At 42.9% G+C, this 13,193-nt stretch overlaps 1 protein-coding gene across 3 annotated transcripts in view; it reads left to right on the top strand.

Annotated features, from left to right (window-relative positions):
- Positions 1-12,956, top strand: part of LOC119652412 (cGMP-specific 3',5'-cyclic phosphodiesterase) — an 81,717-nt gene extending 68,761 nt beyond the window's left edge. For all 3 annotated transcript variants that reach the window (XM_038056528.1, XM_038056525.1, XM_038056529.1), the window contains 4 exons: positions 10,852-11,005; positions 11,063-11,222; positions 11,297-11,517; positions 11,658-12,956. In XM_038056528.1, coding sequence (XP_037912456.1) covers positions 10,852-11,005; positions 11,063-11,222; positions 11,297-11,517; positions 11,658-11,986 — 864 coding nt within the window. In that variant the 3' untranslated portion in view covers positions 11,987-12,956. The remainder of the gene's footprint in view (positions 1-10,851; positions 11,006-11,062; positions 11,223-11,296; positions 11,518-11,657) is intronic.
- Positions 12,957-13,193: the final 237 nt, after the last annotated feature.

The raw sequence follows: 13,193 nt of genomic DNA, 5'->3' as shown, positions 1-13,193 counted from the left end.
AATCAATAACGAACTACAGAACACCCCACTTTCAGAAATTCAAAGAAAAATTGGCAAAATTCATTGATAATAAAATCAACCAATCCGTATATGTTCAATAAAGGGCACAAACGTAACATGAACACATAAAATTAATAAATAATTATAACAATTTTTCCTTTTTTATTGTCCGGCAAGCAAATAATTTAGGTGCCAGTCGTTGGTTTTATCTTACTCAAAAGTACTTTTGATCTTCATCTCGTCAAAGATAAAAGACAAAGTAGTTCCTTAATGTCGTACTTTGATTTTGACAGTAGTTGCAGCACAGTATCCACGATTCCAAGATTTTGTATTATCTCTATAGCCCATTTAGTGTCGGCCCTGCTGGCAGTGCTATTTTTTCCTTGTATAGAAGTGGTCCAGCAGAGTAAAGAGAAATGGCAGAAGAAATGTCCCTACTACACCAACGCATCTTTTATTCGAATTCCCCATTTTCCGAATTTGCCTTTTCGCAAAAATACCTTTCAGTGAAGAAATAATACGTTCTGCTATTTGTAGACGTCTAAGTGTTTTTTATTGCGAGCTTTGAGTTACCTGTTTTGCCCTTATAGTGTTATTAACATTTTAAATTTAACCAATTTAATTAAAATACTTTATTGGAATTATAATTTAATTGATTTATGACAACTAATACAGCTTTAAAATGAACGCAGTCGAAGCTAGACATCTTTTTTTGTAAGTCATTCTCTTTTTTTTAAATATGACATTTTTCGTCACCTACATGGCACTCTGCTCTTCACTCGGTAGCGAGGTCTAAACTGAGTGGAGAGCGCCGGTGACGTTATCTGTCCGCTGGTATTCGCAACATTCGAAATAAATTTCGAATGCCGCGAATCCTGCCGCGCCACATCACTCCGCCCCCAGATGAAACCGAGAGGTTTCAGCGACCGAATCCGGAACTGTGTTCCCCATCAGTCCTTGATGCGAACGCGCCGTTGTTGAGGGGTGCACACGGGCTTCAGCCTGAACAGGGAGACCACCGTTTTGTTTCCACCGATCTCGAGCTGGAAGAAATGTTCTCCCTGCTGGAGAACGCGGCACGGGCCTTAATAAGGAAGCTGCAGCGGTTTCTGGACGGCATCCGTCCTCACCAGGACGTGCGTACACGTGTCCAGTTCCTTGGGCGCATAGACAGGTGCGGACGAGTGTTGGGTGGGAGGAGTGGCCTTGATGCGTCGGAGATTGTCTCTCAGCAGACGCACTAACCCCAACTCTGTGAGACCCGATCACTTGTCGAAGACCGGATCACTTGTATACCAGCTTCCTCTCGGCGTGTTGTACGTAGGTCGAGTAGGACGAGAGGCAAGACTTGAGTCCAGGGCGGATCGTCGTGTGCCATAATGGCAGCTTTCAGCGTCCGATGCCAACGTTCTAGCATCCCATTGGATTGAGGGTGGTATGCAGTAGTCCGCTGGCATTTACACCCTAGGAGTTTGCCTAACTCCGAGAAAAGGGTGGACTCAAATTGCATTCTCAAAGCGAGGTATCCACTCCCGAAGAGAGCTTCGGCACAAGATTGCGCCGTAATGTCTTTCAGAGGTATTGCCTCAGGCCACCGCGTAAACCTGTCGATGATTGTGAGACAATACTTATAGCCGTGCGAGTCTCGCAAAGGCCCTACTATGTCGAGGTGTATCGTGTGGAACCGCTTGGTAATGCGGGAGAATGAGCCCACTTCTTTCCTTACATGCCTGGTGACTTTACACTTTTGGCATGCGATGCACTCTCTGGCCCAGGAATTGACATCCTTGTTCATGGAGGGCCAGAAGTATTTATCGGTGACTAACCGATTTGTTGACCTGATGCCTAGATGCGCTAAGTCGTGAACCGCGTGGAACACTTCTTTGCGAAAGGTGGCCGAAATGTAAGGCCGAGGTCCCTTTTCCGAGTCTTCGCAGCAGAAAGAAGGGTTCTAGCCGAAGATGGGCAACTCCCGAAATTTGTATTTGGGGTTGGATTTGAGGCTCTGAAGTGCTGCATCATCCTCCTAGGCCTTGGCAATAGCCGAGAAGTCGATTGAGGCGGGGATATTAACCTCGGAAACACGAGACAAAGCGTCAGCAACTATGTTGTCCTTGCCGGACACGTGCTGGATGTCTGACGTAAACTGGCTTATAAAGCTCAGATGTCGAAGCTGACGAGGGGACGCTTTGTCGGGCTTTTGTTTCAAAGCATATGTGAGAAGCTTTTGGTCCGTGAACACTGTGAATGGCCTGCCTTCAAGGGAGAAACGGAAGTATTTGATGCTCAAGTACGCGGCGAGCAGTTCTCGATCGTAGGTACTGTAGTTCCGTTGAGCGAGGTTCAACTGCCTAGAGAAGAAGCTCAACGGTTGCCAGATGTGATTCACCTTTTGGTGAAGAGCGGCACCTACTGCCGTGTCAGAGGCATCAACAAAAACGGCTAGAGGTGCATCTTGCAGAGGAAATGCCAAGAGTGTAGCTTCAGCCAGTTGCTTTCGGGATTTATTGAACGCGCGGACAACCTCTTCAGACCACACGATCTCTCGTGTGTCCCTAGTTTTGAGGCCAGACAAGTACGCGTTCAAAACGGATTGGTGTTGGGCGGCATTGGACAGGAAACGGCGACAGAAGTTTAGCATGCCCAAGAACCTCCGCAAATCCTTTACAGTTTTATGACGTAATCGCTTACACCTTGTCTGAGTCGGGCTGTATTCCTTCAGGGGAAATGGAGTGGCCGAGGAATGTCACCTGTGTTTGAAGGAACTTACATTTCTCAACGTTTATAGTAACCCGGCCTCAAGGAGACGTTGAAAAATGCACTCAAGATCAGCTAAGTGCTCAGATTCTGAGGAAGAAGCGACGAAAACATAATCCAAATATACAAAACAGAAGTCGAGGTTTCGCAGGACCGAGTGGATGAATCTTTGAAAGGTTTGCGCCGCATTGCACAATCCGAAAGTTATCCGGGTGAACTCGAAGAGTCCAAAGGGTGTGCACATTGCCGACTTTGGAATGTCTTCTGGAGCTACAGGGATTTGATGATAAGCCTTGGTTAAGTCCGAGGTCGAAAAGATGCGGTAATTCGCGAGGTGATGCGCAAAGTCGTGGATGAGTGGAATTGGATATAGGTCAGAAACAGTCTGTGCATTTAGCCTTCTGTAATCCCCACATGGGCGCCATTCGCCGTTTGGCTTAGGGACCATATGCAGTGGGGAAGACCAACAGCTGTTAGAGGGCCTACAGATACCCTGTTGAACGAGTTGTTCAAACTCTTTCCGCGCAATAGCCAGTTTCTGGGATGGTAGAGGACGCACATTCGAGAAAATCGGGGAACCAGTAGTGTTAATGTGGTGCTGCACATTGTGCTTCACTGGTTTGGAGAGACTACACTTGGTAGTAATCTGGCTGAACTTTTGGAGGAGTGCCCGAACACGAGAGTCGGTAATGTCTTCTAAAAGAACGGAAAGATTATTGCCTGGGTGACATATCCTTTGTCCCGACGAATTAAGGTTGGTCGTGGAATCTATAAGAGACTTGTTTTGCAAGTCTACCAGCAATCCATAGTGACACAGGAAGTCTGCGGCTAGTATGGGGAAGCTGACATCCGCCAGGATGAAACGCCACGGAAATGTCCTACGCAAGTCAAGACTCACGTCCACTTGCCTATACCCGTAGGTGTTGATACGAGAGGAATTTGCCCCTGCTAGTTTCAGGGATTGTGAAAATAGTTTATGGTGTTGGGGTACGGAAAGAACCGAAACTTCCGCACCAGTATCCACGAGGTAATTGCGCCTGCTGAGAGGGTCATAAATTGTTAAGCGGCGTGGCGCTGCGTTCTGGGTGGCCAGGACCCCCGACGGACCTAGTTTTTTACAGCCGGCGTGAATTTACAAGGGATTGTACATTTAGTGGCAGGCCAAATCTGCGGTGGTACCAGCAAATCCCTCGGTCCGTGGACTGTCCTGACGACCTGTTACTTGATCGCCCTTTTCGAGCGGCAGACCGCGAGTGAGCTTATGATCTGGCGCCCGAACGCTGGGCGTCCAGTGTCACCCGCATTTCGGCCATACTGGTTATTAAGGCGGCTATTTCGCGCCTTAAGTCGCCCACCTCGTCCGATGGCTGTTGAACGGCCGCTATGGTCGGGCGTACGTGCACCTCGTGCACTTTGTCGGCCGCAGCTGCCAGTCCCTCCAAAGAACCTGAGACGCACGCGGGGACCGCCTGGGTGCCTTCCGGGAGACGATGCAGCCAAAGGGACTTCATCAACTCGTCGTCGATCTTACTCCCATCCAATTGGCTCATTTCGCGCAGCAATTGGATGGCAGTTCGATCTCCCAACGTTATGCCTGCCAGCAAGTGATCCAGTTTTGCTGATTCACTTACTGACAGGCGCCTGATTAATTCGGTGTTGAGCAGTGAGTACGAAGCCGATTTCACTACGTCGGACACCAGCACGATGGACTCCTCGTCCAGGCCGACTACCGCGTGATTGAAACGGGTCGCGTCCGCTGTGATCCCGGACATCTGGAACTGTGCTTCCAAGTGCACGAACCACAGTTCCGGGTTCCGCCACCAAAACGGAGGGACGCGCAAAGCGAGGGCGGTCACTTGCGGGTCCGATGGACATGCCACGTCTTTGCCGTCAACCGCCATTCCAAAAGGCTAATAACTACGACGCGAATTTGTGGGAAGGAAACCGCGGTAACACCGACTTCAGCCAAATCCCTAAACGACAGGGCAGGCCGCACCTTCAAATGACTGCACGAGCGAAAGCGAAACACCAACGACGTACTCTAAAGTGAAAAGCTCGCCAAAAGAGCAGAGAGCAAGCGAAAAGAGATCCACTGATGCAAACACCGTCGCTCTTGCGGCGATTTAAATTTTATTTTCACCACTTAAAGTAACATTTCAATATAAACAAAACAAATGGCGGCGTCTGGCGGCTGATGGCAGAGTATCCTGCTCCTGCGGCGATAGCGGTAGTCTTGGTGGTGTCCGTGATGATGACGTTCGGCTGGGTTTATAATTTATTTAAATTTAATTATAATTTAATTGATTTATGACAACTAATACAGCTTTCAAATTAACGCAGTCGAAGCTAGACAAGTCATTCTCTTTTTTTTAAAAATATGACATTTTTCGTCACCTACATGACACTCTGCTCTTCACTCCTGTAGCGAGGTCTAAACGAGTGGAGAGCGCCAGTGGCGCCATCTGTCCGCTGGTGTTCGCAACATTCGAAATAAATTTCGAATATCCGCGAATCCTGCCATTGTGGCGCCGCAATAGCTCCAATATTTCCAATTTTTTGTTACAATCGTGATCAACTCCTTTTTTATTTTTAATGTTAACCTACTCTGTTTGAACCTTGGCGTCTTTTCGAGTTGTTCAATCGACTTCGAGCTTTCTACACACATATGTATTCTTTTGTGCACGAAGTAAATCGGAAATATGGGTATGACCATTTTATGTTCGTGCGGGTATATGAACAGTATTCGAGAATAGGCAACATTTGTTTATTTAGAGTGAGGAAAATATCTATGTCTGTTTGGAAGGAAGGAGGAAGGAATTTGTTATTTGTAACTATGTACGAATGGAAAAATGTGCGTAGAAGTTTCTCACATCAGATAAACATAAAACCTTTATACCTGCAAGCTAAGTTTTTTAAATTTTCCTAGGGAATTTTGAGAATTGAAGCGATTGCACTTATTAAGATTGTTTATACTGCACAACTTACCATAGTTGAAAAGACTTAGTCTGTATCACTTAAATATTGATTGTATCTGAACATGAATTGATTTACACTAATAAAGCTATCTATCTATCTATCTATCTATCAAACCTTTATACCTGAAGCGCGAACTTCCGCGTTTCCGATTTGTTTTTAATTAAAACAATAATTTGTAATTGGAAAAAAACAAAGCTCAAAATCGAGTATTTAGTATGTAAAACAAGTATGCAAGTTTAAACGAAATCGGTCCGGAGATTTCAGAGACATAAAAAATAAGATAAAAAAATATTTAGAGAAAAAGCAATTATACTTATACATATTTTTTTTTTAATTTGCGTAGAATCGTTGATTCTAGCTCCATAAAGCAACTACATAATCCAAAGCATCCTTTTATTTCATCTTACGAAAAATTCTCTTCTTTTCAGTAACAGCCTGGGGTTTGCCTTCTGTTTTCGATACGCAATTCATTTCCGAATCCTGACTTAGTTTGGTAAATTTTGTTTGGAAAAGCGGGGAGTACGGAGCTACAAACTGATCATTTATTTCACGGGTCAATTTTCAGAAACTACCCTACAGAAAAACTGAAAAAAAATAACGAAGCTAATATAATACCCTCCATACCGATACCAACTTAAATTAAGTTAATAATATAATGCAGTGTTTCTCGACCCCACCCAACCTTTTCAAGGTTTTGTGTGAAGCAAAACCTTATTAAAATCGATTCAATGTCTGTCTGCTGTCGCTAACACCTGATTTACTCGGAAACGGCTGAACCTATTGTCACCAAATTTAGCGAGAAGACGTGGATTGTGAATGTGGTACCATTTTCTGTTGCGTTTAAGGGGGGCTTCCCATACATGCGATAGGGGACTGTAATTTTTTTTTTCATCGAATATAGTCACGTGGGGTAACAAATGAAAGTAATAGTTTTTAGAATTGGTCATATATCGGGTGCAACATAGAGAAGTGTGGGCTCAAAGTGTATGCCCCAACAAGTGTAACAGGTCTGATTCTCAGAACTTTTCCATCCGAAAAAGATGAAAAATCAGAATGGTACATATGTACAAAATCTAGACTTCAAAAACCATCCCATCCCGATATCTGCTCAAATAAAGTTAATATTAGCATACAAACCAGCAACCTCCCTTAGGTTCATCCTACAAGCACGAAATTTGACACCAGTATAAGTTATAGTGTGTGACCGGATAGCTGAGTGGTTAGAGCACAAGGCTGTCGTACGGAAGGTCGCGGTTCAAATCTCACTGGTGGCAGTGGGATTTGTATCGTGATTTGACGTCGGATACCAGTCGACTCAGCTGTGAATGAGTACCTGAGTCAAATCAGGGTAATAATCTCGGGCGAGCGTAATGCTGACCACATTGCCTCCTACAGTGCTCTGTAGTGTACCGTTACGGTCTTGAATGAAGTGCTCTAACACACTTCAAGGCCCTGATCCAATATGGATTGTTGTGCCAACGATTATTATTATTATTATAAGTTATAGTGTAAGGGATAATTCCAGGAAGGGAATCCAACTATTGTTAACAAAATTATAGAGGGTAAAAGTTTTGTCAATAAAAATAAAACTAGGTAGCTTGCTCCTACTACAATATATTTGAATAGTTAGTAAATACGTATTTCGAAAGCTACTTACTTTCTTCCTCAGTACTTAAGCTACTAAATCATTGGGAAGTTTTTCCTGATTTTTAAATAAAACAAATTAAAGGTCTGTAGGGACAGATTATAAAAAGTTGCTTAAAAGCTAAAGATCCGTATGTGGGTACTAAAAGGTAAAGAGAAAAACATAAAAAGGTCCACATGCAGGTAGGGATAATCTAATAACTTTTGGGTTGATGGCCATCAATTATCAATAGTTAGTGGGTGGTGCGGTCCGTGTGTTTATCAGCGAGTTTTTTGATTAGCCTTGATGCACAATTACCTCCATCTGTGTTCATCAATTTTGCCGCATCCTTTCGCAATATTTCCAAGCTCTCCCATGCGTCCAAGGTGTGTGGCTTATTCACTTGTCGTACCAGCTCAAGATTTGCCCTCGTCACAGAATGCCCCTCCTCTATGACGTGCATCGCAACCGAAGAACGCACCGTGTTGACTCCTCGTCTTTCTCCCTTCTCTACTTCCTTTAGGTGTTCTTGGAACCTAGTCGTGATGAGGCGCTTTGTCTGGCCAATGTAGACCATCTCACAGTCATTGCAGCTGATCTTGTAAATCCCACTTTTTTCCTCTTCCGTTAATGGGTCCTTTTCGCTCCCTAATTGTCTTTTAAGGGTTGCGTCTCTGCTTGATCGACCACTTTTATATTGTATTTCCCTAGGAGGGATTTTATTCTATAAAAGTGTTTGGATAATGGTATGCTCACCCATTTTGTATCAGCTAGAGTGCTTTCTTGCTCGAACAATGTTGAATGTTGGTTCTTCCATATCTGGTCTTTCTTTCTCTTGATCAGCTTTTCGATTGTTTCGACCGTGTACCCATTCTTGATAGCTGTATCAAGTATGGACATTCTTTCTTTATGGAAGCCATCTTTGTTTAGGGGGTATGTGCAGAGACGGTGCACCATTGAATTGAAGGCAGCCATTTTTTGTGTTGCGGTATGAGCCGAAGTTGCTGGTATCGTTCTTTGGGTTGCCATTGGCTTCCTGTATATCTCGAATTCGAGTTTCCCGCTATTGTTAATTACTCGTAGGTCAACCTGTAGTTGACAATATTATTAATTTCTTTGATTTCCCGAGCCAGTGGCTCATAGTTCTTCTTCATTCTGAACTTTTTATACACTCGGGTGGCGACCACGCCATCCTGAATTGCACATATACATCCCTCTATCTCAGCAAACAACTCCCCAGCATACAGCCATCTGTTTGACAAATGCAAATCGACAAATGGCTGCCTAAGGCAATTCACGTGTTTACTTTGTCCGTGTATTGTCTTCGACTTCCATTCATCTATCCGCTCTTGGTCTGACTTCACTCCACTCAGAGGATTGAAAGATATTATACTTCAAACTAAGTGGAATCAGCCCACAGTCTGCTTAACAAACAGCTGCTTGCAAGGGATTCGCCTGCTCTTTGCTGCAAAAAAGCGCACAGCGAATCGACTTGACGGTGATGTTGTACCGCCACGTCAATCACGCCCCGCCTCCGATGTCACGAGGCATTCCTCATCCCCACCCAATTCATGACAGGAGTAGTGGCATGGTGGCTGCCTTCAGCGGTGAACCACACAGCATGCTCAGCATACTGGGCGGGTAACCCCCGAATAATAAAAATCTTTGGCCCAATAATCCAATTGGACCAGGAAAGTGTGTTAGAGCGCTTCATTCAAGATCGTAATGGTGCAGTACAGGGTTATAGTACCCTATAGGAGGCAATGTGGTCAGCATTGCACTCGCTCGAGATTATTACTCTTATTCGACTCATTCACAGCTGAGTCGACTGGTATCCGATGTCAAATCACGATACAAATTCCACTGCCACCAATGAGATTTGAACCGCGACCTTCCGTAACCCCCAAAGCCAACCCCAATATTCGTTCGCCTCCGTCACTGAAAACTGTACTGTGTGGACGCTCTATTAGGATTTGTTTCTCTTGTAAGTTGTTATTATTATTATTTCCCGAGTTATCGCAATCTCGGTGAATGCCGGATTTTACCGAATACTGGCACTAAGTGCCAAGCATTCAGGCTCGGACGATCCTAGGTACTTAAAAGATAAAGGGGCGCTTGTGGTGGTGGCTGGTGGTAGGTTCCCCAGATTCCCCTAAATTTTACTAGGTACTTTTGGTCCTGAATATAATTCATACTTGCGTTGTGTTTGTGAATGCAAAATAAATAAAAGCAAGTTATCAAATACTAGGTTGTAGCCATTTCAGTCATGCTGCTTCCAGGGTAGAGGTGCCCCGAAGAAACCGCAAGTCGTCTATTTTGGCTTATCTACCAACTTTGGTGGAATTCGCAAGTACCTATACTAAAAGAGTTATAATCAAAGATGTTACTTTTGTACAAATTTCTGGCATTCTAAGACCTTGAATGTCAATTTCATGCTAAAATGGATGGTCCGAAAAATTAAATACATAAACATTGCGAGCTGGGTACAAATGGGAAAAATGCTCAACCATATTCTTATATAAGGAAATTTGGACTCTTGCCGGCAAGCGAAAATCCTTGTGAAAGAGCCTAGGGCCACTTGAGCGGCATTTTTGTTGTCCTTTAAGAAGTGGGACATGAAAACCCTAATAGGGCTTTTGACGGGACACTGCCCCTTAAACTACCGTATGGAAAAGATTAGGGTAGTGGTTTCGGCTATGTGCAGCCAATGTGAGGAGGAGGAGGAGACGGCCCTACACTTTTTATGCAGCTGCCCGGCATCCTCAGATCTCAGACGAAGACACTTTGGCAAGGTTTTCTTCAATGAAGAATCTGCACACTCTCTGCCTCTGGAGAATGTTCTAAGATTCGCTAAAGCCTGCGAACACCGTAAGCGAGAAGCCATTGAATAGGCAACTTACGGGGATAATACAATGGGCCTAACAATGGCCTGAGTGCTCGGAGCTGCGGCTCCCCCCACTTAACTAAACTAACTAACTATATAAGCAATATACAAAACCTTTCATACCAGAACTAACTATATAAGCAATATACAAAACCTTTCATACCAGAAGTTTTTAGCTTTTGGTTTCCTGATTGTTTTTAATATTTTGTGTAAAACAAAACCTTGTTAAGACCGATTCAACGTCTGTCTGTCTGTTATATGCACGAAATTTGGTAGAAGGTTGGAAACTCTGAACGCCGAAGCATGCGGGGACGTAAAATTTTGTAAGCTAAATATAGTCAATTGGGGTATCAAATGAAAGGTATCGATTAGTAACTTCTGAATGCGGTCTTAGTTTTGGTATTTGTTGGAAAGGCGGGGGTGCGGGGCTGGAAATTAATAATTTCCTTTACGGGCACTCAAATATACAAAAGCTATCATACCTGAAGCGTCCAGCTCCTTGCCATTGTTAAGGGTGCTAAAATGGGAGAATTGGGAGAATTGTAATAATTTTAATAAAGCTACTAGTTCCCCTTCTTTGATCGGCAATTTTTATGCATATACTCTCTAGGCACTCTCACCGGATGATTATCGGCGAGTGATGAAAACAGTTGAAACAGCTATTTTATCCACCGATCTAGCGATGTACTTCAAAAAGAGGAATAGCTTCTTGGATCTCGTTGAAAATGGTGAATTTGATTGGCAGAGTGAGGAGAAGAAAGAACGTAGGTGCCATTTCCGATTACCTTGTAATCATTTTAAAATGATCTCACTTTTTACAGTATTGTGCGGAATGATGATGACTGCATGTGACGTGAGTGCAATCGCTAAACCATGGGAAGTCCAACACCGAATTGCAAAGCTGGTCGCAGACGAATTTTTCGATCAAGGCGATTTGGAAAAGTTGCAATTGAATACACAACCAATTGCTATGATGGACAGGTAAAATTAAGTTCTACGTCCCGAAGGAGATAACTCCCTTTAAATTGTTGAACTTACTGTTTCGGTTTTTCCAGAGAGCGTAAGGATGAACTTCCGAAAATGCAAGTCGGATTCATAGACGTTATATGTCTGCCACTCTATCGAGTACTATCGGATACCTTCCCATGGATTAGTCCGTTATATGAAGGAACATTGGAGAACCGGAAGCATTGGCAAGACCTCGCTGAAAAAGTTGAAATGGGCCTCACGTGGATAGACCACGACACTATCGACAAACCAGTAGAAGAGTTTGCAGGTAAGAGATTCATTTCATTTGGCAGAAAAGTTTGGTAGACAAAATTTAAGAGTAATACTGGAAATTTCGTAGTTTTTGAGAACATTATTCTAGAAGAAGTTGTTACATCGAAGATTTGAACGATAATGATATATTTGCAGAAGAAATTAAGGATATCGAGTTTACGGTAACTACCCTTAACTGCCAACATGGTGAATCTGGCGAGCACTCAACCCCCGAGCAAAAACCCCGCTACAGCAGTTTGAAGAAAACCGGAACTGGTGTGCTCTCGAAAACGGTTAGATCGCGACTTTCGAAGTCAATGTATAGTAACAGCGTAGACGGTAAGAGATCAACCAAGATGGCCCAACCTTCACAATCCCAACAGTCGACAGTCGACGAATCTAAGGATAGCTGTGAGGAGAAAAATTCAGTAAATGTTAAGTTAGAAAAAGTAAAAAAGAGGTCAAAACTGTGTTCGTTGCTGTGACTACGTTTCTCTTGAATAAGTAGGGCATTCGTTTCTTTTATGTAGATAAGTTTTAAGCACTATGTTTTATAGAGAAAACTTTTAAAGTAAAATTAGAAAGAACAGCCTCAGAGGTTGAATTTGTTACACTCGATGCAGAAACAGAACATGTTACTTTACTTACAACTTAAGGTTAGTGAAATAATAAACACACGCTAGTGAGCTTGATGCTAGCTTCCAATAGTAGTTGACAACTTCTGATACAATAAATCCTAGGAGTGTATTATGCCTGATAACTCATATGGGCTTACATGCAAGTAAGCAAACTTTGTTGTCAAGTTTACGGAGTATGATTATAAACCAACGCGGGTTCTATTCACGTGTGCAGAGGCGATTCCTTCCTTCCAGGTCTAACAAAAATAGCGAAACAGTTCTGATCAGGGTAAAATTTGAGGAAGTTTTATTCACTATTGAGGTGTACGTGCGAGTAATACTTATGAGTGGACTACCGTCCTTGTGTTTATCTGCAGACATCTCCCTTGAATGAAAAACCCGAAAGTAAGGAAACGTTACCATTTTGGTCATTGTACGTTTGTCATAAGAAACATTCTTCATATTCATGCAATCCAGATCCTTAGCGACCATGTTTGAACCGAGTAAATATTTATAGGCGAATTTTGTCAATCTCAATGCAATTATTTCTAGCGTAACCACTCCTTCTATCTCACAAAAATCAAATGTTGAATCAAACACAATAACTATTTGTAAATGTAAGAATGGCAAGATGATAGCTGTAGAGAATTTCTATCACTTTTAGTAGATGTGACGCAAAAAGGCGAAAACACTAAAAAGTACCGATAATAAATGTCAGAAATATGTGATGGTCTACTCCAGACTAAAAGTTATGTGTCTATTTATCAGTACATGTTTGAACTGTGAAGTGATCACGAACTAAAAAGAAACACACAAGTTAAATAAAATCATTTTCTAAAATCTTCCAGTTTTATTTATTTGGCTTAAGGGATGAAGGGAGGACAGTGGGGAATTAGAAATTGCATACTTAAATCATACCAACTCCCGAAAAACAATCATGAAAAAATCACGCTGATGCTCCTATAAGATATTTAAATTTCTAAATACTCCTCATTCCAACAACTGCAAAGATTACGTTAACATTAGCAAATTACTGTATTTTCGATACAGATACGATATAGACAGACACTAGAAA

The sequence above is a fragment of the Hermetia illucens genome, chromosome 3 (genome assembly GCF_905115235.1).
Source record: "Hermetia illucens chromosome 3, iHerIll2.2.curated.20191125, whole genome shotgun sequence".
Taxonomy (NCBI): Eukaryota; Metazoa; Arthropoda; class Insecta; order Diptera; family Stratiomyidae; genus Hermetia; species Hermetia illucens.
Note: the sequence above shows the minus strand (reverse complement) of the source record. Positions and strands in the feature narration are given on the sequence as shown.